Below are 17,291 nucleotides of genomic sequence, written 5' to 3'. Positions count from 1 at the left end.
GTGGAAAGTATGCCCGCTGACTTTACTGCACCCCCAGATCGAACAGGCTAGATCTAGCCCTGTTATACATGGACTCTTAATCACAGCCACATAAAACTCATATAGCCGTTTCTTTAAAAGAATAAAGTAATGGTAAAGCATCTTGTGTGGTACAGATATACATATTTTCTTGGTATTATATTGGTGATGCTTTGGGAAAATTGCAGGTCCGTAAGTCATCTTTTTGTCTGAAATAACATCTACTGAAAGTTATAACCACTCATTATCCACTGTAAGTTTAAAAAAGCTAGTATTAAAATACTATCAACATATGTGAACTGGGTGTTTCTTCAGATATCCGTTTTCAAAGCTGGAAAATCAGCCAAATAGAAGTTTTTATTCAAGTTACCTTCATTAATGTGCAGAAATAGAAATGGCTGCTATGAGTTACTGCATCTATTGCCTTTCCTTACGTTAAATAGGCCTGATGGGTATATCCTTGTATGCCTATATTTGAATGCTTGTCATATCAATTTGTATCCACTTTAAACAGTATTATATGTCTAATATTTTCTGTGATTTCTTAATGTCTAAATTTTTGTTATGGCTGTTCAAGGCAATTTAGTGCTTTTTGCAAGTCAAAAACCTGTTCTAGGGTTACTTCCAGACCTAAATAAATTGTTATTAAACATATTTTAATTTAATAACATTTGTAATTTTCCCAAAAGGAACGACTCTTCTGTTGGAGCCCATCTAAACTTTCCAATGTCAATACATTTGCCTTTGTCCTCACTAGGCTCCTGAGGCAGTGCTCTTAAACATGAATGTATTGCATTATTCTAGTTAAGCATGAAGGCACATAATGTTCCTACATGCTATTTTCAATAAGGGTACTGTGTGGTGAGATTTGTTTTCTACCAGTAGGCTGCGGGTCATAAGGCGATTGTTGAAGAAACTACATTTCTCTGAAAGCTTATTTCTCAAAAGCTTCTCACCCTTTTGTGATTGTGAAGTCTACTGTCAATAAAGGTGCAGTTTGGACACTGCAATACACAGAGAGAATGATTTATTGGTTGTCTATTATTATGCCTTTTGTGCTTGGGAGTAAACTTCTTATATAACAGGGTACTGGAGTTAATGCAAAAAAAGCTAAAATGTAATTTGTAAAACTGTCAATATAGTTGAAGGTTTTACTTGCAGTTGCAACTTTTTTTACATCTACCTTTCTAATTTTCAGGTTGTTTGAAGGTAAAAATCCAAGAAAATCTGAGAAGTTAAAAACACTCTTCTGTTACTTTCGGAGAGTTACAGAGAAACGTAAGTGGCAGTCTTTCGCAATACTTTTTTTTTTTTTCTTAAACGCTAATTTAAAGTATGCTGTGTGTAAACTTAATGACTCACTGCTTACAGCTGGCCAGGTCCGTACACTGCACGGACCTACATTCCTCCTCAGCTATGAGCTCCTGGTCGCTTCAGTGACCATGAACTTATTGCAGAATTGTTCATCAGATCAATCTGCTGATCAGAGCTATTTACCTACAATGTGACCCTTCCCCACCGCCACTGCTGCCTGTCTTCTACTGTTCTGTGTCTCTCCACCTAAGCTGCTGCCCTGGCCGCTAAAATGCCCCCACACCTACTCACCCCGTTCCTCTGCTACTAACATCTCCCCCTCCCTCCTCTGCCAGTACAGATTTCCATGGCTTGCTGCAATTGCCTTCTTTTCCCCACTGGCAGTTAGAGGTGCGCATCTTCACTGGTCTCACGATTCGATTAAGATTATCCTGTCAACGATTCGATTCCACGATGCATCACGATTACTGCCTGTGGTTTTCATTAAAAAATTTCAAGCTATTAGGAAAAAAAAAAATAAAACTCAATTTTTTTATTTTATCTGCTCTTAAAAAAAAAAAAAAAAAAGGGGACCCTCCCTGCATGTAGCAAAGTCTGAACACAACAGGCAACAACAGTATTTTTTTTTACAACCGTAAATACAAAATGGCACAACCCCCTTTTAGTACATTCCACAGCCCCCCTGCACATTAAACAGTCCCCTTTAAATTCCACAGTCCATTTACATAACACAGCCCCCCATTTACATTATACAGCCCATCATTTACATAACACTGCCCCCCCTCCATTTACATAACACAGCTTCCATTTACATTAGACAGCCCCTTTATTTACATAACACAGCCCCCCCTCCCATTTACATAACACAGTGCCCCCCCATTTACATATCACAGCACCCCATTTAAATTATACAGCTCCCTATTTACATTACACAGCCAATTTACATTATATAGCCCCCCCCCTGCACTCCCATGACAGTCCTGCCAGTGCACTCTAAAGTTAAAACAAATCAGTGTTAGTGCCTCTGTTTCATGGATCCCTTCCTACAGTGTGTAAGGGTTAATGTAAACCGATGCCTCTATTCTCTCCGATCTTTCATCGCCATCAGTCACGTGCACTCCGGCCGGGAGGAGGAGAACGGCCAGCCAGAGGGCACGTGACTGTGGCGGCGATGAAACATGGGAGATAATAAGGTAGAGGCATCGGTTTACATTAACCCGTACACACTGTAGGAAGGGATCCATGAATCGGAGGCACTAACACTGATTTGTTTTAACTTAATGTGCACTGGCATGGCTGTCCTGGGAGAGGAGGGGGGAGCCGGGTTGACTTCATCCATGCATAGATGCGGCCATTCTCTGCATCGAATCTGAATCGCTCAAGGCTGCATCGATGCTACGATTAATCTCAACACTCCTACTGGCAGATGCATCAAGCCGCAGTGTTAAAAAATGTCATAACCTCAAGTAATTCCCCCAGCCCTCCTCCCTTTATTGTCCCCCTCCTCCTTACCATTCCCTGGTGCCCTGTTCATGCAGCTCTGCTGGGCGGATTTCCCTCCACCCCCTCCCGCCGGCTGCAGCTGCTGCCCAGGAGATTGGTGACTGTCAGGATGGGAAGGGGTGTTAGACATGTATTTACCAGCCCCCTTTGTTTCCTGAATGAACAGAGCGATAGGCTTACTATAGTTCAGTTTGTGAATGAACATGCGTCTCTATGAAGACTCCTATCCCATTCACCTACTGTGCGGCTGTTTTTTCAATCCCGTTCTCTGTCTCAAAAAAGAAAACATTTGTGAGATCTATCCTTACAGCCACTGCATCCAATTTGACATGAATGGATCTGCCTGCACAGGGATGCCCAGAGCATCTGGGCATCCCTGTGCAGGTAAACACGGGTCTCTATTGGCATACGCTTTAGTACACTCCATGTGAACAAGGACTTAGTAGGAATTAGCAAGCATTTTGTAAGTTGGGTTGTGTTTTGCATGCTATTAAGGATTTTGGTGTTTTTTAGATTTAAACAGCGATTTGATAAATATTTGCGTTACATAGTTAGGTTGAGAAAAGACACAAGCCCATCTGGCTCAACCAATGAAAAACAAAACACAGTAAAGAAAACCCAACCATACAATCCTATACCCGCAGTTGATCCAGTGTAAGGTGAAAAAACCCCAGCAAAGCATGATCCAATTTACTTCAGCAGGGGAAAAAAATTCCTTCCTGATCCCACTAGAGGCAATCGGATATATTCCCTGGATCAACTTTACCTATAAATATTCGTACCCATTTATATTATGTACATCCAGGGAAGAATCCAGGCCTTTTTTTTTTTTTTAAGGAATCTAGTGACCTAGCCAGAACCAACTCTGGAGGGAGTCTATTCCACATTTTCACAGCTCTTACGTTGAAGAAACCTTTCAGCATTTGGAGACTAAAGCCTCGAACACACGCAACTATTGTTGGGCGTGAATTTTCGGCCAACGTCCGATCGGCCGATTTTCGGCTTGTTAGTATGATGCTTCCGACAACCGACTGCGACTTTTCGGCCGAAAAAAATCTGGTGTGCATACTATAAAATTTTTGTTGGCCGTCAACAGAACGGCTGATTGTTCCTCAGTCAGTACAGATTTTGGCAGACAAAAATCAGATGAGCAAGACTGGGCATGCTCAGAGAAGAAAAAACACACGGAAAGTAAACCAGGACATGACATCACTTCTGAAGTTGGTTGTTGTTGGCCGAAAAAATTAGTGTGCAGTCTAGAGCACATTTCAACCAACACAACAACACTGGACAAAAGGCGGCCGATCGGTCGGCCAACAATCGTTGCGTGTGTACGAGGCTTTAATCTGTTTTCCTCTAGAGTCTAGACGTAAAGAGTGCCCCCCTGCACAACTGCTGTGCACCTACACTCTCTTTTTATTCTGCTGGTCATGTGCTTTTAGAAAATATATGAATTTGGGGTTCTTTTGCAAACTCTGAAAGCTGTAAGTGACAAATGAAAACCTCCAGATTTTTTGGGAAATATGGTTATTTACAGTTTGCGTACGTTTTGATTTTCACCAAAAGGCGAAATTTAAACTTTACATTTGTTTGTTATTTATTACCTCGATACAAGTTACACTTTTATATTAGGTAGTTTAGCTGAAATTTTGGAAAAATTGCTGTGTTTGTATCATCTAATAATAATTTTAGTGTATTTTTAGCGAATGTATTGTTTTAATAAACATTTTGCGCAAATATCATGGGTCCTTAACCGCTTCCATACAGAGCAGTTAGACACCCTTCCTGCCCAGACCAATTTTCAGCTTTCAGCACTCTCACACTTTGAATGACAATTGCTCAGTCATGCTACACTATAACCAAACAAAATTTTTATCATTTTTTTCACACAAATAGAGCTTTCTTTTGGTGATATTTGATCACAACTGGGGTTTTTTTTTTTCGTGATATATGCAAAAAAAGAGCAAAAATTTTGAAAAAAAAAACACTTTTTTTTAGTTTCAATTATGAAATTTTGCAAAAAATAAATTTTTCTTCATACATTTGGGCCAAAATGTATACTGCTACATGTCTCTGGTAAAATTAACCCAAATTAGTGTATATTATTTAGTCTGTGTGAAAGTTATTGAGTCTAGAAGCTATGGTACCAATTACTGAAAATTGATCACACCAGATGTACTGACTGCCTATCTCCTTTCTTGAGGCCCTGAAATGTCAGGACAGTACAAATACCGACCAAATGACCCCTTTTTGTAAAGTAGACAGTCCAAGGTATTTAGTAAGAGGCATGGTGAGTTTTTTGAAGTTGTAATTTTTTCCCACAATTCTTGGGAAAATGAAGAAAAACATTTTTTTTTCTTTTTTTTCCCACAAAGTTGTCAATTTATAAGCTATTTCTAACACATAGCATGTACACAGCAAAAATTACACCCAAAAATACATTCTGCTACTCCTTCCGAGTATGGCGATACCACATGTGTGAGACTTTTACACAGCCTGGCCACAAAAAGAGACTCCACGTCCAAGAAGCACATTCAGGCGTTCTAGGAGCATAAATACACATAAAACTTTCTTACTACCTATCACACTTTTCAAGGCCCTAGAGCACCAATACAATGGAAAAGTCCACAAAATGACCCCATTTTGGAAAGCAAACACTCCAACGTATATTCTATGAGGCATTATGGGTCGTTTGAACATATCGTTTTTTTCCACAGGTTTTTGGAAAATGTGGGAAAAAAATGAAAACTTTTTTTTTTTACACAAAGTTGTCAATTTATAGGATATTCCTAACACATAGCATGTACACAGCAAAAATGACACCCCAAAATACATTCTGCCACTCCTCCTGAGTATGGCAATACCACATGTGTGAGACTTTTTCACAGCCTAGCCATATAGAGGGGCCGAACATCCAAGGAGCATCATCATGCATCCTAGCCACTTGCCTAGGCCTATTTTTGACATTTGGTGTTTACAAGCTAAAATCAGTTGTTTTGCTAGAAAACTGCTTAGAACCCCCAAACATTATATATATTTTTTTAGCAGAGACCCTAGAGAATAAAATGGAGATTATTGCACTATTTTTTATCACACCGTATTTGCGTAGCGGTCTTCCAAACGCAGTTTTTTTGGAAAAAATTCACTTTTTTTAATTAAAAAATAAGAAACCAGTAAAGTTAGCCCAATTTTTTTCCATAATGTGAAAGATAATGTTACGCCGAGTAAATAGATACCCAACATGTCATGTTTCAAAATTGCGCACGCTCACGGAATGGTGACAAACTTTGGTACTTAAAAATCCCCATAGGCGACAATTTAAAAATTTCTACAGGTTGCCATCTTTGAGTTACAGAGGAGGTCTAGGGCTCAAATTATTCCCCTTGCTCTAACGATCGCGGCGATACCTCACATGTGTGGTTTGAACACCGTTTACATATGTGGGCGGGGTTTCTGTATGCATTCGCTTCTGCGCGCGAGCTAACGGGGACAGGGCGCTTTAATTTTTTTTTTTTTTTTTTTTTACTATTTATTTTATTTATTATTTTTTATTTTTACACCGTTTAAAAAAAAAAAAAATTGATCATTTTTATTTCTATTAAAAGAAATGTAAATATTCCTCGTAATAGAAATAGGCACGACAGGACCTCTTTTTTGTGAGATCTGGGGTCAAAAAGTCCTCAGATCTCACAAGTACACTAAAAGATAGAAAAAAAAAAAAAATAATAATAATTATAATATAAAATGAAAAAAAAAAAAAAAAAAGGACCTTTAAACTGGTTGCTAGGCAACAACATTTTCCGTAGCTCCGGTCCTCCAAGACCATAGAGTCAAGTGAGGGCCAGCTTGCCCTCACTCGACATCCTGTCTGTGAGGATTCGGGACCGGATCGTTTTCCCCGCTGCCGGCGGGTCCGGTAAGCGGGGAAAAGGACCGGAACGCGTCGGGAGGGGGGGGGGCGCCTCTTCCGCCATCCCGGAAGGGTGATCCCACGGCGAATCCGCCGCTGGGACCACCCTTATCGGAAAGCCAACCGTCCACCGTTTAAAAAAATACCAGGGTTATGGCAGCTATCTGCTACCATAACACCGGTATTTAGGTTTAAACGGACGACGTATATAAACCTTTTTGGACTTGGACATGGTGGCTGTATGAAGGGTGACAGGTACTCGGGTACTTTGTTGGGCAGGTGACAGGTACTCTGGTACTGATGAGCAGGTGGCAGGTACTCGGGTACTCCGATAGGCAGGTGACAGGTACTCGGGTACTCTGATGGGCAGGTGACAGGCAGGTGATAGGTACTGATGAGTAGTACTCACTGACTGATAGGTGATAGGTGATACTGTACTGATGGGTACTGATGATCAGTACTGATACGTGATAGGTACTGATGAGTACTGATGAGTAGTGATGGGTACTGATGAGCAGGCGGCAAGTACTTGGGTACTTCAGGCGTCAGGTACTCTGATGAGCAGGTGGAAGGTACTCGGGTACTCTGATGGGTAGGTGACAGGTACTCAGGTACTCTGATGACGGGTACTCCGTTGACAGGTACTCAAAGTACCCGAGTACCTGTCATCAGAGTACCCGAGTACCCGTCATCAGAGTACCCGAGTACCTGTCATCAGAGTACCCGAGTACCCGTCATCAGAGTACCCGAGTACCCGTCATCAGAGTACCCGAGTACCTGTCAGAGTACCCGAGTACCTGTCATCAGAGTACCCGAGTACCCGTCATCAGAGTACCCGAGTACCTGTCATCAGAGTACCCGAGTACCTGTCATCAGAGTACCCGAGTACCTGTCATCAGAGTACCCGAGTACCCGTCATCAGAGTACCCGAGTACCTGTCATCAGAGTACCCGAGTACCCGAGTACCCGTCATCAGAGTACCCGTCAGAGTACCCGAGTACCTGTCATCAGAGTATCCGTCATCAGAGTACCCGAGTACCTGTCATCAGAGTACCCGAATACCTGTCACCAGCCCATCAGAGTACCCGAGTACCTGTCATCAGAGTACCCGAATACCTGTCACCAGCCCATCAGAGTACCCGAGTACCTGTCATCTGAGTACCTGATGACAGGTACTCGGGTACTTTGATGGGCTAGTGACAGGTGCTCTTTATTGGGGGGGGGGGCAATCAGTGTGGTTGGGGTGCACAGTAGTTGGAAACTAGCTGTTACCACAATCTCCTCCTCACACAGGATCAGTGTGTGAGGAGGAGAACACGGTGACAGCTAGTTACCGTGTTCTCTGTTGACATTTGTGACCGGCTGTGATTGGACACAGCCGGTCACGTGGTAAAGAGCCAATTTCATTGGCTCTTTACCTAGATCGGGGATCGACTCTGTCCGAGGGACGAGCCTCGTCCCCGATCGCTGCTCTGCGCGCCCCCGGGGGCGCGCATTGCAGAGAGAACGAGCGGCTCGTGCTGGAGCCGCTCATGTGATCGGCTGTGATTGACACAGCCGATCACGTGGTAAACAGCCAATTTCTATTGGCTGTTTACCTTGATCAGTGATGGGCTATGTCCGAGGGACGAGCCTCATCCCTGATCGCGCCGCTGCGCGCCGCCGGGGGCGCGCAGTAGCAGCTAGAACGGGCCGACGTCATATGACGGCGGCCCGGATCTAGACAACCACCTTGCCGACGTCATTTTACATGACTCGGTAAGGAAGTGGTTAAAGATCATTAGCACCTTTTTTTTTTTTTTTTTTTTTTTTTTTTTATACTGGTCATGTGTTTTCAGAAAATATATAGTTTAGGGGTCTTTTACAAACTAAAAGGTGAAAGGGAAAAGTAAAAAAGCAATTTTAAAAATTGCAAAAATGGCCTGGCCCACTGAGTTTAAAAGTGGAGCGCAGGGCCTGGCAGCGTAAAAGTTAAAACTTTCATGTAAAATTCCCACAGTCTCTGTAATGTTTGTAATGAAATGTGTAATGAAAGCTTCAGAACCACTTTGATTAAAGCTTTCATGAAATGTCTGCCAGGAAGGTCCTTGTTCAGGCTTTTTTTGTTACATAATGACAATGCGCTTTTCCTCTCTTCCAACTCTGTTCTTACATTGATACCACATCACACAAACTTCTAATGGAGATTGCAAGTGGCCATTGTGCACACATGATCCACTGTTAGTTTTCATGGTGATTAGTTGCATTCTTCCAGCAACGATCTTTTCATTTATATAGAAAAGATATGTTTCTCTATTTCGTTCCTTGATGGACACAGCTCCTTATCTTGACCATTGGGTTATACTGCTCCTTACAGGAGTAGGACACTAGGCAGGAAAAAGCTTGACTACATCAATGGGCAGTCCCAGGGGGTATACACCCACTCTCAGCTATAGGCACGCATGGTTTTTTTCTGCCTAGTCAGGAGTAAGGACCTAGTTCCTTACCGGGATCTCTGGTCCTGGCAATGTCTTCCTTTTTAAATTGAACTTTTTCCAATCTTTGTTATTTTGTTCCTATGAGAATCTACAATCAGCTGCCAGTCTGGCCAGTAAGCGCACGCAGGCCTCAGCTCCGCACTAGGCTGACCACGACATAGCCCCACTGGACGGGGGCTGACCTGCGAGTTAAACATCTTGCAAGGGCACATACGACCTGGCCTTGGCCTGAGTCGCCGCATTCCTCCTGGCTGCCCCCCACTATTCTGATGGAGCGGTGGCCTGTCAGGAGCGGTGCCCACCCTGTTCCTGGTATGGTAAGTAGCTGTCCTCCCTCTTCCCCTGGAGGTTTTTTTTGGGGTGGATGTGGGCCCCTCCCTGGGACGGTGGGACCCCCGGATTCCCCTCCTTCCCCTCTAAAATTTTGGTGGTCACTGTGCATATTTTGGCCCCACCTCCCCCCTCCCTAAGTGAGGTTATGAACTGGCTTTTGCCACATGCTCTTAAGGGGGGCTTGTTGGAGTTGCTGCTGACCGGGTTTTTCCTGGTGCGCAACAGGGGGGTTGAGCAGGTTTCCTCGCCACCTTGGGCATTGGTGACTAGGGCAGGGATGTCCTCTGGGCTACAACCATCCACTGGGAGAGTGGATGGTTGTACCATACGCGGGTCAGTGCCTCACGTGGCCGGATCTGGACAAAAATGTAGGCAGCGGCTTTGCGGCCTACTGGTCACGAGCTATGTGGGGCGGCCCCAGTGAGGGTGGCTAAAGCCACTACCCTCCATTTGGGCATCCTTGCAGGCTACTAGGCCAGGCGGCCAAGTCGGACGCCTCTGTTGAGAGGCGCCCCAGTGAGGTTATTGAAGCCCCTGCCTAGCTGGGATCCATGCGCTTGCGGCTGGGCCTCCACAAAAATTTAGGCCATTTTTAAGGGGGCTATTTCCTATGATGCGGGTCTCCATGAAGGGACCCCCTTGTTTTTTTTGCGGGGTCCAGTAGGTGACCTATTTGTACGCAGTTGGTCGGCGTCCACTTTGCAGGATCACAGTTGGCGGGTCTCTCCCAGGATTGTTTTGTTTTCCGGATGAGCTTAGTATATAGTGCCCCCCGCCCTCATCTGTCTTATCAGATCCTGAATCTGTTTTGGCCACCACGGACGCGAGTCACCCTACTGGGTCTCAGATAGGTTGATTCCTCTGCTGTTCTAGCCATGCATGGGAAGATGCTGGTGGCTGCACTGTGTGTCAGTACGTGAAACTTTAAAAATGGAAATGCGACTGATGCTGCATCGGAGGCGCTAGTCCCTTTTGGCACCCACAGGCCCTCCAAAGTGGCAACGGTATTCCTCTTATCTGCTTACTTTGACAACATTGTCACAAAACAGTGGGGTTGCCCAAAATGCACCCTTGTGGCCCCTAAGCATTTTGCTATGTGGTATCCTTATGAGGATTTCCTTTCATATGACGGCGGAGCGGTGCAGCTCTCGTTCTGGGACGATGTCATATGACAGCGCCCCAAAACGGCCACTCTCGCGTGCTCGCAATCGCTGTATATTCAAATATGCAGAAAAGAGAGAAAGGCGCCACGCAGTGAAGCAGATGTAAATAATTTTATTGACACATATTAAAAACTTACATGGAGGTAAGCACCTATCTTCATAGGTCGGCGTCCTTCCTGCTCCGCTGTGTTTCTGTCCCTGAGACTGGCCAGCAGCTGGGAGATGACACTAGGGGAGAACCAATCAGGGGACTCAGTCAGATCGAGGCAGCGTGCTCCGAAACTGGTTACCGCCCCCCCACGTCATCACGTTCGTGCGGCCCTCCAATGAGATATGTGCTTCACCGCTGCCTCGATCTGACTGAGTCCCCTGATTGGTTGTCCCCTAGTGTCATCTCCCGGCTGCTGACCAGCCTTTAGGGACGGAAACAACGCAGACCCGGAAGGACGCCGAGCTATGAAGATAGACGTTTACCTCCATGTAACTTTTTAATATGTGTCAATAAAATTAGGTCATTCATTTTTACTTGAAGTCATGGAATTTTATTGGTAAAAATGTGTACGAACCCTGGCACGACCTCGATCTTGGTAAAGAGCCAATGATGTGGCTCTTTACCCATGTGATCGGCTGTGCTTGACCCCCAGCGGGGTGTCTCAATTGTGGGATATCTGGACGATCTCCTGTTGCGAGCAGTTTCCCACTCTGATCTGCTGGGCAACATCTCTATCATGTTTCAGATCCTTCAAGAGTTAAGGTTGACAATCAATTTAAAAAATCTGCTCTGACACCATCCGTGCGGGTCACTTATCTGGCGCTGATCCTCGACTCTACTCTAGGAAGGGTCTTCCTCCCCTTGGACAAGCTTCAGAAGTGGCAAAGGGCGGGCCGGTTTCTGATGGAGACTGATAGTCCTCCTTGTGGGTCTGCATGAGGGCCCTGGGTCTGATGGTCTTGGCCTTCGAAGCAGTCCCGTTTGCTCAGTCTCATTCGAGACTTTTGCAGAAGGAGATTCTGGAAAAAAGGAACAGGGATCCCTGGTCATTGGACTTGAAGATTCGGTTGAGCCATCTCGCCAAGTCAGCTCTCTTGGTGGCTCCAGTCTCCTTTCCTATGCCAGGGCAAATCCTTCCTCTGTGCACAGGAGACTTGGTCGCTGGAAGAGTCTTCCCTGCCTATCAATATTCGGGAACTGAGGGCGATCAAGCTCTGCCTGCTTCACTGGCCGAGTCAGCTACGCGGCTCTCCGGTTCGGATTCAGTCGGACAATGCCACACCTGTGGCTTGCATCAATCATCAAGGGGGCATCAAGAGTGCTCTGGCGGCCAGGCTCTTTCCGCAGTCCACATTCCGGATGTGGCGAATTGGCAGGCGAATTACTTGAGTCGTCAGGTGCTGGATCAAGGGGAATGGTCCCTTCATCCGGAGGTGTTTCATCTTCTGTGTGTCCGTCGGGGAACCCCGGACATGGATCTGTTTTTGTCTCGCCTCAATAAGAAAGTTCTCTGGGATTTTTGGCTAGGTCTCGGGACCCTCTAGCAGACGCCACAGACGCTCTTTGGAGCCAGTATTGCCTGATCTATGCCTTCCCTCCGCTCGTACTCCTGCTGAGGTTTCTTCGCCAGGTGGCGATGGAAGGCATTCCGGTCCTTCTGGTGGCACCAGACTGGCCTCGGCAGTCTTGGTGTGCAGAACTGGTAAAAATGGTCGTGGCTCCTCCATGGAGACTTCCTCTGTGGGTGGATCTACTATCTCAGGGACCGATCTTACATCCTGCTTTACGGTCGCTGGCTTTAAGGACTTGGCTGTTGAAAGCAAGGTGTTGAGGGATAGGGGCCTCTCCTGACTCGGTGATTCCTACCCTTTTGAAGGCCAGGAAGTCACCTTCTAGGAACATCTATCATCTTACGTGGAAATCGTACATTTCTTGGTGTGAATCGCTGCAGCTGCACCCTCGCTTGTTCTCCTCCTATAGCTAGGGTTTTGGCCTTTTTGTAGAAAGGGGTTGAGCAGCACTTGGCAGTGGGTACGATCAAAGGTCAGGTGTCAGAATTGGCCATCTACTTCCAACAGCCGTTGGCTACTAATGGCTTGAGCCACACTTTTATTCAGGGGGTGCGTCATCTGGCTCCTCCGAGGAGATCCCCGTTCCCTCCGTGGGATCTCAATCTGGTTTTGTCTTTTCTTCAAAAGCTTCCTTTTGAGAATATTAGGGAGATTTCTCTGCCTTCCTTTTGGCAGAAGTTTGCCTTCCTGGTGGCTATGACTTCTGCTCGCAGAGTATCTGAGTTGGCGGCTCTGTCCTGTCGTTCGCCTTATTTGGTGGTCCGCAGGGATAAAGTGGTCCTCCGGCCTAATCTGTCTTTTCTCCCTAAGGTGATGTTGGATTTTCATATTAATGAAGATATCGTGTTGCCTTCCTTATGTCCTATGCATCCCAAGGAAATTGCCTTGCACTCTCTGAATGTGGTTCGGGCAAGAGTTTATCTGACGGTCACTGAGTCCTTTAGAAAATTGGACTCTTTCTTTGTCCTTACGGACGATCCTCGTAAAGGTTTGGCTGAGTCCGCTGCGACCATCTCGAGATGGATTAGGCAGGCGGTTGTTCAGGCTTATTAACTCAACGGTCAGGTTCCTCCTTTCCCTGTAAAGGCGCATTCTACTAGAGCGCTGAGTGCCTCTTGGGATTTTTCACCATCAGGCCTCTCTGTGCACACCTTTACCAAATTTTACAAGGTGGATTTGTGGGCTTCTTCGGATGCCTCTTTTGGCCGCAAGGTTTTGCAGGCTGCGGTTTCATAAGGGAATGTTTTTTCTTATTCTCTTAGGGGTCTTTTACCAGGATGAGCTCCTGTTTTGGTTGAGCTTTATGTTACCCAGTTGGCTAAGTTTAGCCTTTGGAGTTTACGTTCCTTTCTGGTTGCGTTCTTCCCACCCCTTATGCCTATACTGCTTTAGGACGTCCCATACAGCTCATGAAGATGAGGCTGCATCTGTCAATAAAAGATAGAGAAAATAATATTTTTGTAAGAACTTACCGTAAAATCTTTTTCTCTGAAGTCGATTGACAGACGCAGCACCCGTTCCTCTGATACGTTTTTTTTTTCTTCACTGCTTGCAGCTAAACTGATGTGCTGGGATGTGTGTGAGGGTAATTTATGTAGGGACAGCCCCGTGGGTGTGTATATGTAAAACTTTGTACTAGAGTTCTGTGTAGACTACTCCTGCAAGTGGCAGCATAACCCATGCAGCTCATGAAGATGAGGCTGCGTCTGTCAACGGATTTCAGAGAAAAAGATTTTACGGTAAGATGTTACAAAAACCCTTTTTTTACGGTAAGTCAAAAATCCATTTTTTTTCCTCGGGAGGCAATTTGGCTTCTATTGTCCAGCAGACGATCATCCCTCTGGGCTTGCATGCGAGTGCTGGGCCTGATGGTGTCCGTCTTCGAGGCGGTTCCGTTTGCACAGTTTCACACGAGATTTCTGCAAAACGAGATTCTGGTGAAATGGGACAAGAATCCACTGTCTCTAGAGGTGGCTTCTGTCTCTGGCACTTCGACAGGGAACATCCTTTCTCCCCCTGTACTGTATGGTTGTCAAAACGGATGCCAGCCTGTCTGGGTGGGGAGGCATTCTCGGAACAGATTGTGCTGAGGGGGGTCTGGATTCTGGAAGAGTCCAGACTGCCGATTAATGTACTGGAGCTCCGAGGGATCAGACTTTCTCTGGATCATTGGACAATTCGTCTTCAGGGGTGTCCGTTACGAATTCAATCAGACAATGCCACGGTCTGTCAGTCACCAAAGGGGCACAAGAAGGGTCCTGGCGGCTCGGGTAGTAGCAGGCATTCTAAGGGGGCAGACAGATTTGTTACATCCCTCTCTGCTGTACACATTCCAAGAAAGGTACAGAAGTTTGTGGCATGGTCATGGGGTCCTCTGGCCGATGCCACAGATGCAATAGCGGCTCTTTTGAGTCTGTATCGTCTGATTTTCCACAGTGTATCTGGCAGCTATGGAGTATTTTAGGAAGTCAGACTCACTATTTGTCCTCATGGATAGACCTCAAAAAGGTTGGCCGTTTGTGCTGCAACCATTTTCAGATGGCTCAGACATTGATTAAGGCCTGTTCATTTAGGGGTCATGTTCCTCCTTTCCCTGTTAAGGGGCACTTTACTGGAGCGCTTAGTGCCCCCTGGGCCTTCTGTCATCAGTTGTCAGTAATGCAGGTTTGCAAGGCCGCCACCTGGTTGTCTGTGCACACGTTAACCAAGTTTTATAAGGTGGATGTGTTGGCATTTGGGGATGCTTCTTTTGGCCGCAAGGTTTTACAGGCTGCTGTTTAGAGGACCTGGTCCTCTGAGGGTGTATTGTGTTTTTCAGGTAAGCTCCAGTTGTTTATGGTTGAGCTCCATGTTACCTGGTTGGCTACGGTTTAGCCTTGGGAATTTTTTCTTGTTGTTCCCACACCTCATGTTTGACACTGCTTTGGGACAACCCAATGGTCAAGAAGATAAGGAGCTGTGTCCGTCAATGAACGGAAGAGAAAATGGGATTTTTGACTTACCGTAAAATCCATTTCTCTGATGTTCATTGAGGGACACAGCACCCACCCCTCAGTGGAGTTGGCTTTCTTTAATGCAGCTTGTAACAAAACTGAGTGCCTATAGCTGAGAGTGGGAGTATACTCAGGGCCGTCTTTAATATGGTTTGGACCCTGGGCAAACATTTTCTTGCCCCCCCCCCCCCCCCATGATGCAATTTAGCTCTCCACCCCAACATCTCAATCTCTGTGCAAAAGTTTTGCACTGTGCAAAAGTTTTGCACAGAGAAGCCCCAATCCTCCTCTTCTGGGGTCCCCAACAGCATTCCTTCATACACAAATCACGGTACCCCTTATCACATCACAGCGCCCCATTACATTGCAGCAATTTTCATGCATAGTGCCCCTTTACACATCACAGTACCCCTTATCAAATCACAACACCCCATTACATTGCAGCCATTTTCACATCATAGTGCTCCTTTACAAATCACAGTACCCCTTATCACATCACAGCACCCCATTACATTGCAGCCATTTTCATGTCATAGTGCCCCTTTACACATCACAGTATCCCTTATCACATTACAACACCCCATTATATTGCAGCCATTTTCACGTAATCGTGTCCCTTTACACATCACAGTACCCCTTATCACATCCCAACACCCCATTACATTGCAGCCAATTTCAGTGGCCTTGAAATCCACCCTGCTTTTGCACAATGCGACTTACCTGCAGTTCCTGCACTGGCAAGCTTGCTGCATTTTTAGGTATGTGGGCCATACATTTAAAAACACAGTGGGTTTGCATGACACAGTTAACGCAAATGCACTGCGTTTTTAAATGCATGGCCCACATACCTAAAAACGCAGCAAGCTTGCCAGTGCAAGCTGTTTGCACCAACTTCGGTGTACCATCAACAAGACAAACCACATACCATTTTCTTACCAAAAAAATTGACTCCTTAAACTGAGGCCACATGCACTTTTCATCTGCTGGATATTTACAACCATTTCGCTCAAAAAGCAGCACTGCAGGTAGAGTAGCTTGATCCGGTACCAACTAAGGGAACCTCGTAAATGTAACAACAAAGCACGCATTAGTGCAATACCAGGTCAAGTAAACAATTTGTTGCTTTATCCTAGTAAAGTTTGCTGCAAGTACATCACTTTAATAAAGCAGCGCAGTGTGTCCTGGTAATGCACTATAGTAGTATGCTTTATACGGGGTTGCCTGTGGTTGGTACCTGACCAGGTGGAGTTGTGAAAGGCTGCTCTTGGGAGAAAGCTACTATTTATGCATTGTCACTTTTGAGTGACGTGGCTGTAAATATCTGGCAGATGACAAGTGCATGTCACTTCATAAGTTTGAATCACATTTTTTTTTTGGGTAAGCAGATGGTGTGTGCTTTGTCTTGGTGATGGTACGCTGAAGTTGGTGCAAACAGCTTGCAGTGGGTTTGCAATAGTTTATCGGAGCATAGTTGGAATGTGTGTGTATGTGTGTGTATATATATATATATATATATATACTGTATTGATATTATTCTTGATATCACATTGTCTTTTAGGCACTTTCACACGAATGGTCCAATTCATCCTGATCTGCCCAAAAAGAGGGTAATGGATCCCCCTTATATTGGACCTTCCATTCTCCACTATGGAGCGGCGGATGTAAATGGACTTATGTGCACTCCAACCACCCCCATCTCCTCTGCTCTGTCTTGTCCATGTACTCCAACCACCCCCATCTCCTCTGCTATATCTGTCCCCATGTACTCCAACCACCCCCATCTCCTCTGCTCTGTCTGTCCCCATGTACTCCAACCACCCCATCTCTTATTCCATTACTCTGTCTTTATGCCCCCCCCCCCCCCGCTGTCCTATTTCCCCTCTATCTCTACATGGTCCCCATGATGTACCTGTACTTGCAGCAGGTTGTATAACAAGCACAGTCAGCCATGCTTCCACTGAAGATCCGTGCCAATCCTGCAGTCCTGCACTGTGCCTGCTGGCCCCTCCCCCTGATC

General features: G+C 45.5%; 1 protein-coding gene across 2 annotated transcripts in view; it reads left to right on the top strand.

Annotated features, from left to right (window-relative positions):
• Positions 1–17,291, top strand: part of PARG (poly(ADP-ribose) glycohydrolase) — a 379,986-nt gene that overhangs the window by 201,713 nt on the left and 160,982 nt on the right. For both annotated transcript variants that reach the window (XM_082268024.1, XM_082268025.1), the window contains one exon: positions 1,217–1,296. In XM_082268024.1, the coding sequence (XP_082124150.1) occupies positions 1,217–1,296 (80 nt within the window). The remainder of the gene's footprint in view (positions 1–1,216; positions 1,297–17,291) is intronic.

The sequence above is a fragment of the Pelophylax lessonae genome (assembly GCF_965119305.1).
Source record: "Pelophylax lessonae genome assembly, chromosome: 9".
NCBI lineage: Eukaryota > Metazoa > Chordata > Amphibia > Anura > Ranidae > Pelophylax > Pelophylax lessonae.
The sequence above is the reverse complement of the archived record's forward strand: the minus strand, read 5'-3'. Positions and strand labels throughout refer to the sequence as shown.